Consider the following 14,335-nt stretch of genomic DNA (forward strand, 5'->3'; position numbering starts at 1 on the left):
AAACGTTTGAGAGATAACACGACTGAAAGTCTTTTTGTACGTGGCCACTGTCATATATTCGGGTGCTCTTCTTTAAAAGTATGATCCTATCTCATGTTTATTTAAAATTGTAATCCTCTGACCTTTCCCATACATTTAGACCCTTTGCAGAACACGTGCCCTAACCCCGGAGTTCTTCAGTTCGGGGAATTAAACAGCACTTTCGGATTCCAGGTATGAAACGAAATAAGTATACATTACGGATTTTTCACCCATTTTTAATTGTATGCAGCTGAATGAGGAAACATATTTAAACATATACGATTAATGAGTTGTTTGCATTAATAAGTGGATATCTGAATTGCATTTCGTGGCATTTCCTGGCACCATATTAGTTTTTGTTCCCATCATCAGGCGTGGCCAGTAACTCTAATTGAATGATTCATAGCTTCCTTTGAATTTCGTTATGTTCTGCATGGAATGATAATGTCAGTCATTTAATTAAATGCCCAACTCTGCTTCTAGGGCAAGATGTACCAACGTTGGTATATCATCAATCAGATATTTAGTGCTGCTTATGACCTGTAAAAAAACTTTTCAAATAAAATAGCTGTGTTTAAATGTACGTATATTCAATAATTACAGTATGGGTCTTGGGGGCTGAGCGGTGGCACACTGTGCGCAGTGAACCCAGTGACCTCGGTTCTATTCCAGGCCATGGCTAAATTCAGACATCATGGCGAGTGATATCTGAACTGCTCGAGGCTCACCCCCCACCCCCATTAACTTGCACTGAGCAGCATAGTTAAGTATGGTCACACAGTCTCCGTGACTAACACGTCATAGGGGGGCTCTGCATCCAGCCATGGATTGACAGAGATGTGAATTAATTTATTCAGAACTCAAAGCGGGTTGGTGTATCACACCTGCAGAACACGGTACACTTTCAATAAATTAATTTACGAATTTAAAATTGTGTACGGAGTGCATAGTTCTATTAATATGGAATATAATGAGGTTATTTTTGTTATTTGAGGATTATGGATCATGCAAACACGATCATGTGTGAGGCTCCCAACTTGCAGGATTAAGAAGTGGCCAGTAGATATAAATATATTGCAAAAATAATAAAACGTTACTTACTCAACTGAACATATGTTTTCATGTGATCCTCATATGTATGTGCATGCATTTTTCCCCACAAACTGCCAAACATTGATCAATGTGCATTGGTAACACACTGCAAAGGAAAATAATGAAAATATAGAGTTCAGATACTCAGCGAGGCTTTCATATGTAAACAACAAATACATTATTAATTTTGTACCTCAAATATGCATGAGTAGAAAAAAACGCATGATGCTGGTGTGAACTCACATGGCCATGTTCCTGCCCTGCAGTTTTTTCTTTGACAATGTTAGTGTCAGTTTCATTTTTGCCATGGGCACGTGTCATGCCTATGAGGGCAGTGTGCAGTCACGCTCGTGGAAACACCTGACAATCTGTCTATCTCCTTTAACAAGGTTGGCAGCAAAGTGAAATTCAGATGCGGAAAAGGATACCACATCCTGGGGTCCACAACGAGGTCTTGCCAGTCTGATTACGTATGGAGCGGCACCCGGCCGCAATGCATACGTAAGTTTAACGTGAGCACGTTCATAATCTGGAGAGAGAAAAAATACAATGGTTTATTAAGAGTTCTGTGATATCCGTATTCGACTTGAATTCATTAATGAGAGGGGGGGGGTGGTGCTATTAAACAGATAGGGGGGAAATGTATCATGCTAATTTAAAGTGTACGTGTCTTTTGGTGCATTTGTATGAACAGTAAAAGTGCATTTCAATACGTTTTATAATTATCTATGCTTTATATTTTTTTACCAAGTATGCAATACATCATGCAGTAGTACACAGCTATAGGCATTTTAGCAGGGTTTTTTTTCGTATTGTACATTTCAAAAGCTTTGGAATGTATGCAATGTAACGGTTCCCTTAAAGTTGTTGCTCACACCAACTGCTGACGGAAGGAACCCGACCAGAAGGAGCTCTAGAGACTATCTCTGGAGGGGGATTTCAATGTGATGGTCCTATTTGGAAATGAGTGTGCATGCATGTGTTTCATTATACATTTGCGCTTTTCAGTTATACATTTTGTCACACAGCACAAGTAATGCAGGTGCTGAAAGACACTGCGTGCCATGCAGTAGCAGGCTGGCTATTACTTACGGTGCCAGTTTGTGAGCCACAGTCCCAAATGTATAAGTATGCTTGAGATTTTTTTTTGTATAACCAAATTACTGCATTGAGCCTGTGGCCACGAACACACCGTATGTTCATGGAAACCGTGATGGGTCTATATTGTTGAGCCAGACGAGAGAGAACTCACGAGACCAGGATAGCCTCATTTGCAAAAGTGACCTGGAGAATATTCCTGCCAGTCGGGGGCGATGCTTGCTATGTATGATCCCAATTGAGTAACTTTAGTTGTAACCATGGGTGCCTGGGTACAGCAACCCCTCAGGCTGCTTCATGACCAGCCTCGTTAGAGTCCATCCATATTCATAATTTAACTAAAGCTCCTCTACACACAGTATGCCCATTTGTGGTGTTTATGCATTAATTGCTTAAACTATCTACACGCATACCCATCCATTCCAACCTCATTCCTGAAATTGAAAGGTAGATTTTTTCGCGTAATAAAAATTAGTCTGATAGTGGGGTTCAACTCGGTTTATTTTCTTTGCATGTGTACGAAGCTGAAATTGGCAGAGCATCAATATACTATGAATTATACTACCTCAATGTGTAGGTTTTCACAATTGTGCTGTATAGTCCTCTGATGTGTTTTCAAGTTGTACTACGGTGTTGTTTGGCATGATGTCTGCCGTTCCTTAAGAAGCTCCCAGCACGTGGAGTGAAATGTAAAACATCATGCCGGACAGCAAGCAGAACAGCCAGAAAGCACATCGGGGAGCCATATGCTATCATGATCTCACATTGGCTTTTGATTTCCTCTTTATGAGTGGCAATACATTCTCCAACAACTTGCATGTATGTTGAACTTCTTTCCCACCGTAGGTAGCGAAACCATGCTAATTAGAGGTGTGGTGGGAAGGACAACAAACCAAATATTTTCCACACTTGTTCTTCGTAAGATGTGTACGAGTACTGATGGATACTGTCGTGTGTGTGCCTGTATCCAGCGCACAGCTGCAGGCAGCTGGAGACCCCGGAAAATGCAGACGTAGGGGCCGTGGAACTGCCCGGCCTGGGCTACACGCTCATGTACAGCTGCCAGCCGGGATTCTACCTGGCAGGGGGCTCGGAGCACCGCAGCTGCCATCCCGACGGGACCTGGTCGGGAAAAACTCCCATCTGCCATCGTGAGTCGCCAGCACGTCCGCGCAAATGCCTCCCTTCCTCGCAGGCCATCCTGCACTGGAAATACTTGTTTGAGCATTATTTCATCGCAGCAGCAGCAGCAGTAGTTTTATCATCATTATCGTCAGCAACAGCAGTATCAGCAACAGCAAGAGCAAGGTCATTATATCTGTTTGTGTGCTTGGTGGCCATCCATTCAAGCACTATCCAGGCTAAACCTGCTTAGCATCCAAGGTATGTATGTATGTATTGAACTTATTTCGCACCGTACGTAGCCAACCGTGCTAATCGGAGTTGTCGGAAGGGTCTGACGGAGTCCGGCGAATTTTGGGTGATCTGGTCACGGGAAGATTTTACTTTAACTTTTTTCTTCCAATTTCCATTCTGATGAGGTCCGCATGGATGTGGTATGCGGATGGCTAATTTAGGAACTTAATGCATTAACTTCATAACAATGAAGCATAGGTTTTCGTGGTTGCTCTCTGATGTGTTTCAGGTTGCAGCGTGTGTTGTTCGGCACAGTCTGACAATTTGCTGTACGTGCTGGGAGTTTCTTGAGGAAGCGAATAGTTAATTTGGGAACTGAATAGTTTTTTTTGCGAACACAATAGTTTATGAAGCTTCCAGCATGTGGCGCGAAACCAAGGGACATCATGCCGATTGACACGCGGGTATTGTTATCATAATTTCATCGCTAGGTTGTTTGTCATTTATCTTACTTAATTACCCCTTTAACAATGCCTATGAAAGGTGGAAAATGTAATAATTGGTGCCATGAAATTAGTTGAAAGAAAATAAAAAAAACTGCAATCCTGTCAACTTTTAAAGTACACCATATAGGTGCAATTAGTATGCACGTTTTTCCAATTATCTTTCGAGGCTGACTTGAACAATATTTTTTCATTTTTTTCCAACTCATAAATATATATATTTTTCTGATTTTGTTTTCGTAATTTGGTTTTATATCTGTTGTTTTATTTTAATAAGCAACTACTATTTAGAGTTACCGTAGTAGCAACCACGATGACTAAATCACCTGGAATTCGCACGATCTCATCATATCTCAGAAGCTAAGCGAGGTTTTAAGCCTGGATAGTGATAGGATGGGCAACCACCAGGCATGAAGCAGGCTCTGTAGGCCACTGTGGAGCTGCGTTGTGAACAGAGAACAGTACAACAAAGCCTGTTGTAATGTAACTATGCTCCAACATCTATACTCCCCACGTTCACCGACCCAACTTGACCAGTGTGGTGAAGTATGCTCAAATAATGGCTATCACTCACGTGGCCATGGGGATGCCTTCATGTAGCAGCGCATGGACAAACAAAATGGGTTGCACGTGTACATGCGTGTACTATAGGCTCATGAGCTAAACTCTAAAACCTGCTATATCGGTAGTGGCCTAGTTGTTTGTATTTCTTTGGCTCTGTTGTTCCATTTCATTTTCTGCCACCAGCTGCAGCCTCCTTGAGTTGTATTCCCATACGGGCCTCTAATAAGCGCTAAATCCTGGCAGTGGGTAGCGTGCAGGCTGACCTACAAAAAATGTTTCCTTCTTGCCCACTTGGGAGCTTTTGATGGATGCTTCATTTCTTTACTGTCTCAAAACTGAATCTTTTCACATGTTTGTGTTTTCTCTATAACATGATCACGTAATAAAGAGGAATTACATCTCCATGGGAAACGTTTTTCCAGTAACAAGCTGACAAACGAAATGCAGACTTGATGCTCTGTAAGAGGTGTCTATTTGGTGTTTGAATATCTTAATAGTTGTATTTAGGTCTGAAAGGATAAAGTATTTTTTTTATTAGGATTTATATAACAAAGAGGAATTGTTTAGCAGCCTTAGATGCACCAGACATGGCATTGGGTGAAAAAATGTGGACAAGCAGGGAGTGCTTGGAATCACTGGGTACAAGCGGGATGCTATTCTGGATTTGACCATTGTTATGTACAAAATACGGACTCTATCTGGCCACCAAACCTTTTTGAAATCAATACAGAACTGGGATGAATAAATTAGGACATTTATATTCAGTGGGGTGAAAACAAATAGAGGGAAGAAATTGCTTGTGCTATATGTAAATCGTGGCAGCCTTCTATATCACATAGGGTTTACAGTCACTACGGAGGAGTGGAATTCTTAGCCTCTCAAGGAATTAAGCGTGGAGTTTTATAATCAAGAATATTTCAGGTGGCTAGTATTACAGCTTTCAGCCTCAATATCTAAAGGGGTACATCAAATATGTGCTCCAACAGCTAGCTGTGAAGATGTAGAAGTGTTACAAATGTATGAAGATAGTAGCCAATGACTAAATGAGGGCAAACACACAACACAATTATAATGGGACACTTCAACGGTAGGTGAGAGGAGCAAAGGTATAATTGGTAAATTTGGATCGAGAGAAAAGACTGTCAATTAGAATTCGAAGCCAGCAGGGACGTGAACATAATACATCCTTTTTTTATATAAGGAATATAGAAATAGCCATGGAGGAGTCCAAATCAAGAAATTGAAAATTACGGTATTTGATTCTCATGGACACACCACAGATATACTGAAAGTAAAACGTTGTTTTAAAGTAAAACGTTGTTTTACTTTTAGCATATCGTACCACTTTGTCATGAAGTTGATAAAGCTATCTAGTATTTCCTTCCTATGTTATTCCTTCCAATATGAGGAATCCACTGGAGCTATGCACTTTTAAATCTACATTGAAGCCTCCTTTGTTTAGAACTGCTTTTTGTGTTTCGTGTATTTTTCCCCCCGCACCTCCGATTAGCATTTTGGCGATGTACGGTGTGAACGAAGTTCAACATACACACATACGTACAGTACATTTGATAACAATTCTAGTGCATTTTCTTCCCTCTCCAGCTGGACTCAAACCATGTGAGAAAAATAATAGCGCACTTTCAACAACTCATAGCCCTCAAGCTGCAGGTGAGTAGGGCCATGTGATGCGACACAGCTGAATTATTGCAAAAACATTACACGTACAGTGTTCAGTGTGAGTACTTTTCTTGACTACATTTTTTATCTAGCTACGGCTACATTCAGATGGGGGTTTTTTCACCATGGTCTTAATTCAGTGATGTACATTGTAATTTGAATATTTCAGACAATGGCCCAAACCTTTGCTTATTACATATACGTTTTGCTCTTAAAAGCAGTGTTCTTGATGGATGTATTGAGATATGATTATTTCAAATCTAGAATATGATTATTTGTTCTTATGCATCACTGCCCACGCAGTAGCAACATTTTTTTTATAACTTTTTCCATTTAATGTATTCAATACAATGCGCTTGTGCTAGGAGACGCATACGATGCTGTAATTTACAGTGAGTGTAGGAGGCAGAGGATAAATGCATTGGGGAGAATCGGTGGAGTTGGTGGCGAGAAAAGTATTGGGCGTTGGGCAATGAGTGGAAATATAAATGCGCGGGCCGTTTGATCCGTGCTATTCTTACTCTGGTGTCACGGTAGGGGACACCTTGTGATGGACGTCCTGTGACAGTTTGTGGTCTCAAATCTAAAGACAGTTTGTGTTGCCAACTAGAATATAGTGACTTCTAATCGTGCCCTAGCATGAACTCTCTGTGACCATGGAAAACACCTTTAGGAGCTGCAAGATTAAGTTAGGGGCTACATTCATTTACGAGGTACTGCAGTTCCTTTTCTGTGAACTTGCCACCTTTTATCAGTCTCTGGATACAATCATCGACTGAAGTATTGATCCTATTAAGCTCAGAGGCTACACTTTTGTTCTCCACAGCCCTTGACGTGACTCTGTTTGAGGAGTCCATTTGGAAAGGCTCGTTCGACTTCAGAGACACAAAGCGTCCGGCTTCGTTGCTGACGAACAGCATCGACGTCAATTCAGGCCGACTGAACCTCACCTTCTTGGCCACTAACATGGAACTCAATTTAGCAGGTGATTGCCGCAACTCTTCAATGGTATCGGCTCGTTTACACATCGCTTGTGACACAAAGCAATTGCAACACACTGGGTGATAGCGATGCCGCGGTGGCGAGATGTTAACTCGCTCCCCTGGTATACAGGAGGCCATGGGTTCGACCCTGACGCCTGTATATTTGGAGTTTGCATGTTCTCTCCGTGGTCGTGTGGATCTTATCTTTGCACTCCGGTTTCTTCCTCCTCATTTAGAAATGTGTATTGAGAGCATTTGTCTGCTATAGATTTCCACATGATGATAGGCCACTTCGTTGAGCTATCATTTGTGGCCAGGTTGCTTCTGAAAAAAAGCTATATATATCAGTGGGCCTTATCTAGTAAAATAAAAATAAAATAGTTTATCAAAAATATAGGAAATAAAGATTTTGTTTTCAGTTGTATTTGTTTACAGCTGTCCTCAACGGGGAGTGCAGCCAAACTTTGGAAGGTGGGAGTGTCCTCCTAATGAATGGTTCCTCGTGGTTATTAGTCATATTACAGATCCACAGTGATCCGTTTCCATCTTCTATATGTTACTGGCAAAAACCAAATGTAAAATATTTAACTTTGATCAGTGACAGTAAATATGTGTTGGTGTATCCTTCCCATATCTAAAACTGTGGGAATATCGGGACACCCACAATACCCACATTGGCTTACCCCCTGCTTCTTAAACACAGTCCTATAATCGTACACTTAATCCAATGTTACACATGTATTCATCAACACTGACACACCACGCATTAGTATGTCCTTCTGAATGGAGAATATTGCTGAACATGGGAAGATTGGCCATGCTAAGACACTGGATGTAAATGACAACTGCCAGTTGGTGAATGATCACTATGGACCTGCAGCCGTCACGTGGTGTTAATGCATATTCTCTCCGGTCGCAGGGGTCTTCAAGAATAAAGAGGGAAATGTATTCCTTCGAGTCACTCACGTGAAACGTTTTGATCAATCTTTGTTTGAAAAGGTGCCTGGTGATTGGAGCATGAATGGGTCTGTAAGTACTTTATAAGTTATGCCAAGCAGCTAAGTTGTGGTGATTTATGTGTGTGCATACATGCAAATATTAAGACAGACAAACACATCTTCGTAATAATTCAGTTGTGCATAATGGTACTGTGGACTCTCGTTAGCAATGTGGATTGACCGTGTAAAGGTGCATCTCGTCACTAAACTCGTGATGCTGAATAGCGTAGGATGGCTATGGATGACATTCACGGTATTTATTACCAGTAAGGAATGATATATGTATATTGAACTTATTTTTGCACCGTGCGTGGGCAACCGTGCCAATCGGAGGTGCGGGGGAAGGACAACAAGCAAAAAATAAAGCGGTGAATCGGGTTAACTGAGGAAATGCCAGGAACTGCATCCCAAACGTTGAGCACCTGCCCTACCCACCACAGCATCCGACCATTCCAAAAGAAAACTCACTTGCTGGCGAGTGAGTTTCATGCATCAGTAAAGACCTCCCTTTAACCCACTCAATCCTCCTTTTACAACCCCCAAATGGTATTGTGCTTGATTTATGGCTTTAATTTGTATTGTGCGCACAAGGGGAACTTGTGGAACTGAACTTATTCGGGTTTGTTTCTTAATATAACAATGGACAAAATAAGAATTACAAAAAGTGTTCCTTTATGTATCAGTTTGGTGGGTTGGTACATTTTTGGACCGTACTTCTATAAAGTAAAAGCATAGTTTCTTCCTTAGTTTGAAGAAAAATATAAAAAATAACCCAACAATTGTTTTAAGTTTGTTTTAAAACTCCATATACTACTTTTGTTCATTCCACATATCCAAGTTCCTGAAAAAAAAGCAGATTTCTTTTTTCTGTTCAAAATAGTTTGTAAATCAGAACGAAAAAAATAACATAATGTGAGATATTTTTGGTAAATGTTGATTACCAAAATTAACTTTGGGATGATGCAAAGTTTCCTCACACAATTTCTGTACATATAAATCCATCTCTGGTTAAAACAATTCTTGCCAGGGAAGTTAGATTTTATAGTTGGTATATACGAGCATTATAAAAGCGTTTGTGCACAGTCAAGCAGACGAACGAAGCTGCCGTTAAGCGCAAGTGCTGTAGGGTTGTTAAGTTTAAGAATGGGTAGATGGATGGTTCATCTTGTAGTTCTACAAAACCATTTTGATGAAATATATGAATTGTAATATTTTCTGAGCATTTCAGTGAAACATAACTATGTTAGGAACATTTATCTGGGTAAATGTGTCGAACATATTACTTTAATTTCACTTCATCAATAGTTCTTAACTTATTAATCAAGCATCTGGTGGGTTACACATTTTATGGATCAAATGCTACAATTGCTCAATTTAATACAAACATGTAATCATGTCCAGTGCTGTATAACAATAAAATATTACCCGATAATAATTTTCTGCTGTTTTATTGACAGTGGCTCATTTTAATTGGTCTTTTTGACTACCAAAGCATATGCATTTTCGACGCATATATTTGAATGCAGTACTGCTTGCTCATGTTTAAAAAAAGCAGTGTATTGTCAGATTGATGGCTTCATAGTGCAACGTGCATGCCCTAATGGGTTGTTTTATATTTATAATAATGTTATGAGTGTTATAAAGTATATTCATGATGGGTTACAATGAGAGAATGCCACAAATGTAGTCATTGTGCACAGCACATTTTAATGCAGGGCGATAATACATCTCTCCAAATGAAGTTATGTTCCACAGTACATTTTTTTATGTCACATGCCACATGTACAAAATACAGCAGAGTTATTATTGATAGTTTGTTATACGGCCCATAATGGCAATGTTCAGCACAGGGGATTGGACTGCCCTGCAAGTTAATCTGAAGTAACGCGTTGATCATAGATGATGGAGTGTGTCTGTGATGTGATGTGTCAGCTCAAATTGCCTATGCTTTTATGGCACAGGTGACAACCGATATTGATGGTGTGACGCACGTTTATCAAGGATTCATACAAGCCAAAGAGTATGGTTCATTTGGATTTAAGAAAATTGGTAAGTATTGTTGAGAACATGAAACAATTTTTTTATTTTACCAGGTATGGCCCACTTGACTCTATAGCTCGTTTTTCGGAAGCGACCTGGCCACAAATGATAGCCCAATGAAGTGGCTTATCGTGTGTAAATGTGTAGCAGCCAAATACTCTAAACTATTTGCTGGTTAGTTGGTGATTAGGAACAAATCCATTGCATTCACACACCAGGTATCATATTGGCTTTTGTAATAATGCTGCCAGAACATAACACAAAGCACATATTATGCTGCAATGTAAAAAAATAACTTGCTCAGGGATATAATGGAGCTCATAAATCTCTGCTTAAGTGAGGCATAATTGTCTGCTCTTGAACTATACTTCAATCTTTCTAAAACTTTTCCATAGAGGCTGTTCTTTGAATTATAAAATGTATCTTGTGAGCCCTCAGACTCAAAGTAATTTTTTTTTCGTTGTGGCTTCGAGGTCAAAATGTTTCAGTGTACATCTGCATGTGTGCATTTAATCTTGTACTCATTGTAACAAATGTAGAACCTCTTAATTGCAGGTGCAGTATTGCAATTTATACTCCTCTGTGCAGATAACAAATACATTGCATGACAACTCTAGACATAGAGTATTTTCATATGAATGTAGCGGTGCTGTTTTGAAAGAATAAATTGTTACATGAAAAAGCAAAGCAATGGATGTTTTGTGTTGTTGTTATGCCTCAAAATTAAATGAACGTCAGAATTCAGCATTGAAGTAAAAAAAACACTGAATTTGTCAGTTCCGGACTCCTATAGCTTTCTGAGAATTTGAAATTGTGTTAAAACACAATGCTCAAAAAGCCCTTCCAATTACAAATGGACCAACAACAGCAGATCGCCTGCTGAGTGCATTGCTAAGAAATAATTAAATAAGGCTTTCAAATTACATGGGCCTTATTTTAAGTGCTAGCCTGCAGCGTCAAGTTTTTCACACGAAAAACAAGGTTCACTTGAGCAAAAATCCAGGCCAATTACTAACTGCAAAAAAACAGTCATAATGTGCACTTACAGAAATTGCGTTGGTCTCACTGGGGGAACCACTTAATTGCCCCTAATGTAGACATACCGGAGAATTTTGTGAAATAGGCCAGAATCTCTTTGTAAAAATGTGACACAGCCTCCGCAGAAACATTGCTCTATCCGATGGGAGACATGTGCTTGGCTGCCCAACGTTGGAAAGCGTTGATTCCCTGCGTGGGTGGGCGTTCAGCCTGGCAGAGTATGGCGCACGGGCTTCATGCCTTGAGCCTTGAGCCTTGCTCGTGATGGATCGCTTTTTCCCCCCCTTTGCTTCAGGAGCGGAGACACGGGGCCCCGAGGGAGGCACGGACCCGACCGGCCAGCAGCATGGCACCAGCAGCAGCTCTGTGGCGGTAGCCATTCTTGTGCCCTTTTTCGCCCTCATCCTGGCCGGTTTTGCTTTCTACTTGTACAAGCAGCGGTGAGACATGATGGAGAGAGAAAAAAAAACGCAGGTTTCTTGAATTGCATTAGGGTCACCCTTAACAATCCCTTTCACGAGTGTAGAAATAGGGCTTGAGATTTTAATTCAATATTTTCTGTTTCCGTGTGAGCATTTTGCCATTTTCCTTTTCTATTTTGTTTGCGACACAGAATTGAAAAAAAAGATTCGTCTCCTTGTATTATAGCCAAGGTCTGCTTTCTGATATTAACTGTCTCAATTGATTTTCTTCAGGTTAAACACAAGGTTCATTGATGAATTTGCTCACGAATGTAATGTTTTGAATATTTGAATGACGTTGCTGCTTAGTGATGTGTATATATTTCCCCATACATCGGTGTTTATTTGCTTTTGTCTTTGTGTTGCAGGTCAGCTCCAAAGCCACACTTCAGTGGTTTTGCTGACCATGAGAACAGTAATGGGCAGACAGCTTTTGAGAACATGATTTACGACAGCAGTCTGAAGCATGGAGAGAGCAAGGCAGTGCGGTTCGACCCCAGACTCAACACAGTCTGCACAGTGGTAAACACCTGCTTTTAATATGAGGCTGCTATACGTGTTTCAGTTCACCGTGGCTAACATGCCAAAAGGATCCAGAAGCATCTTAACTGTTAATGCAACATATTAAAGTATGTCTAATGTATTATTACAAATGAAATAATAGAAATGCAGTTCATAGAAATATTTGTCCTATTCTAAAGTGTGTTAAAGTTAAAGGTGCAGCTCTGCAATTGTTTGCTCATGGCGTGACTGCTGGCAGAAGAGCCTCGTATAGAGAGGCATTCGAGGGAGCCCCCTTTAGAGGGCATTTTTGGCCTTTTCGTCCACACTGGTCAGACACCTTGGAAGAAGTGGGAGCACCCATTTATACTGATTGGTGACAGGGGGGGGGCAGGGATTTAAGAAACTTGCCCCATTGTTTCAACTTCAGTGCCAGGATATAGCACGGTTGGCTACGTATGGTGCGACAAAGTACAACGTACATTACATATGTATGTTGAATTGTATGTATGTTGAACTTACGTAGCCAGCTATGCTAATTGTAGGTGTGGGGAAAGACAACAAACTAAACACAAAAAGCAGTTCTAAGGAAATGAGCCTTCAATTTCGATTTCAAAGTGCGTAGCTCAAATGGCTTCCTAATATCGAAAGAGGGGCCGTAGAAGCGCATCTGAAAGTGCGCGATGCGGTAACCGTTTTTGTTCGATGCATAGATAGGATTGAACCAGTGACATCTGGATTGCAAGTCCAGTGTGCTCACCAGTACACCAATAAACAGCAGTAGCAATCCTTAAAGTGTGTATTAAATATAACTACTTTTATCTAGACATTTTTTTACAAAAATGCCTATGTTGCTATCATTGAATTTTGAGGCTTGAAATTATTTTCAATATAGCTTTAGTAAACGTTTTTAAAATAAATACTTTGAAGCTTACACATTCATGTCGAACCTTTGGAATGTGTTTTTATATTTTTATTTTTATTTCACAAATTGATTGCTCGCCGGGTCTCGTGAACAGTTTTTCTGTCACTCACACAATCGCACAGGACCAAAGCCATGTTTTATGAATGCAATGTATGTATTATGTACTTTGAACTTCTTTTGCATCGTGCTAATCGGAGGTGCAACGATGCTTTCCACATAGCACCACACTCCGTCTGACATTAATATCCCCACACCTGCAACATTCTTGTTTCAGGTGACCCTGCATTGTCACTTATCATAACCAGCCTTAGTGCATTTTTCCTTTCGGTGTATTAGCACAATGAGTTGATCACGATTGGTTGGGGTGTAACATTCTTTGAGCCATCTATTCCAATTACCAAATTGCGTGTGTGTGAGAATCTATTACAGTATTTTGTATTCGTGTCTTATGCATTTAGCTCGTGACACCCCAAAGCCACGAGTGGCACTACAGTGCACCCTAATGGTATTGATGTGTTTGTCTTTGTTTCGTTGTTTTTGTGCTCACGCACCACGAATCTTCCTCGTAAAATATCCTGGGACAACTGGCTAAACGGGACCGTCATCCGTGTAACTAATACAATTAACTTAAATCTTGATTTGAAGCTTTCGTGATTGCAGGAATCCATACTCTTTGGTTCTTTTGGTAAAGTCACGTAGGTAGAAAAATAAAAATAAAATAAAAATAATATATCACGACGTTTCGATCGCAACACAAGCGGTCGTCCTCAGGCAGAAAAAATAATCCAGCAGTGGAACTGCTGAACCAGGAAGAAACACGTGGCTGATCATTGTTATAACGCAGTGGGCTCGCACGATAATGTTTTTTTCCGAGACCAAGGTACTCTGCAAACCTTCGGGCTACCATCAAAGATTTGTCCATGAAGCCATCCAGATATATAAACACAGAGACAATTTCAACCGAGAAGCTGAGCAATCATTGGAAGGACGTTATTAACCAAGCAAAGTCTTAACGTGCTTCCATCCTTCCTGCCGTTTGGCTGTTATCTCCGGCTATCTGAGTTGCATTGCCCTG

The 14,335-nt window shown here is 40.4% G+C and overlaps 1 protein-coding gene across 1 annotated transcript in view; it reads left to right on the forward strand.

The window, feature by feature from the left end:
* Positions 1-14,335, forward strand: part of LOC144717850 (CUB and sushi domain-containing protein 3-like) — a 449,456-nt gene that overhangs the window by 433,605 nt on the left and 1,516 nt on the right. The window contains exons 63-71 of the mRNA XM_078593564.1: positions 140-213; positions 1,503-1,614; positions 3,183-3,362; positions 6,240-6,305; positions 7,141-7,299; positions 8,217-8,326; positions 10,257-10,344; positions 11,669-11,813; positions 12,203-12,356. Of these exons, the coding sequence (XP_078449690.1) occupies positions 140-213; positions 1,503-1,614; positions 3,183-3,362; positions 6,240-6,305; positions 7,141-7,299; positions 8,217-8,326; positions 10,257-10,344; positions 11,669-11,813; positions 12,203-12,356 (1,088 nt within the window). The remainder of the gene's footprint in view (positions 1-139; positions 214-1,502; positions 1,615-3,182; positions 3,363-6,239; positions 6,306-7,140; positions 7,300-8,216; positions 8,327-10,256; positions 10,345-11,668; positions 11,814-12,202; positions 12,357-14,335) is intronic.

Source organism: Lampetra planeri, chromosome 4 (assembly GCF_965212315.1).
Source record: "Lampetra planeri chromosome 4, kcLamPlan1.2.h2, whole genome shotgun sequence".
Lineage (NCBI taxonomy): Eukaryota > Metazoa > Chordata > Hyperoartia > Petromyzontiformes > Petromyzontidae > Lampetra > Lampetra planeri.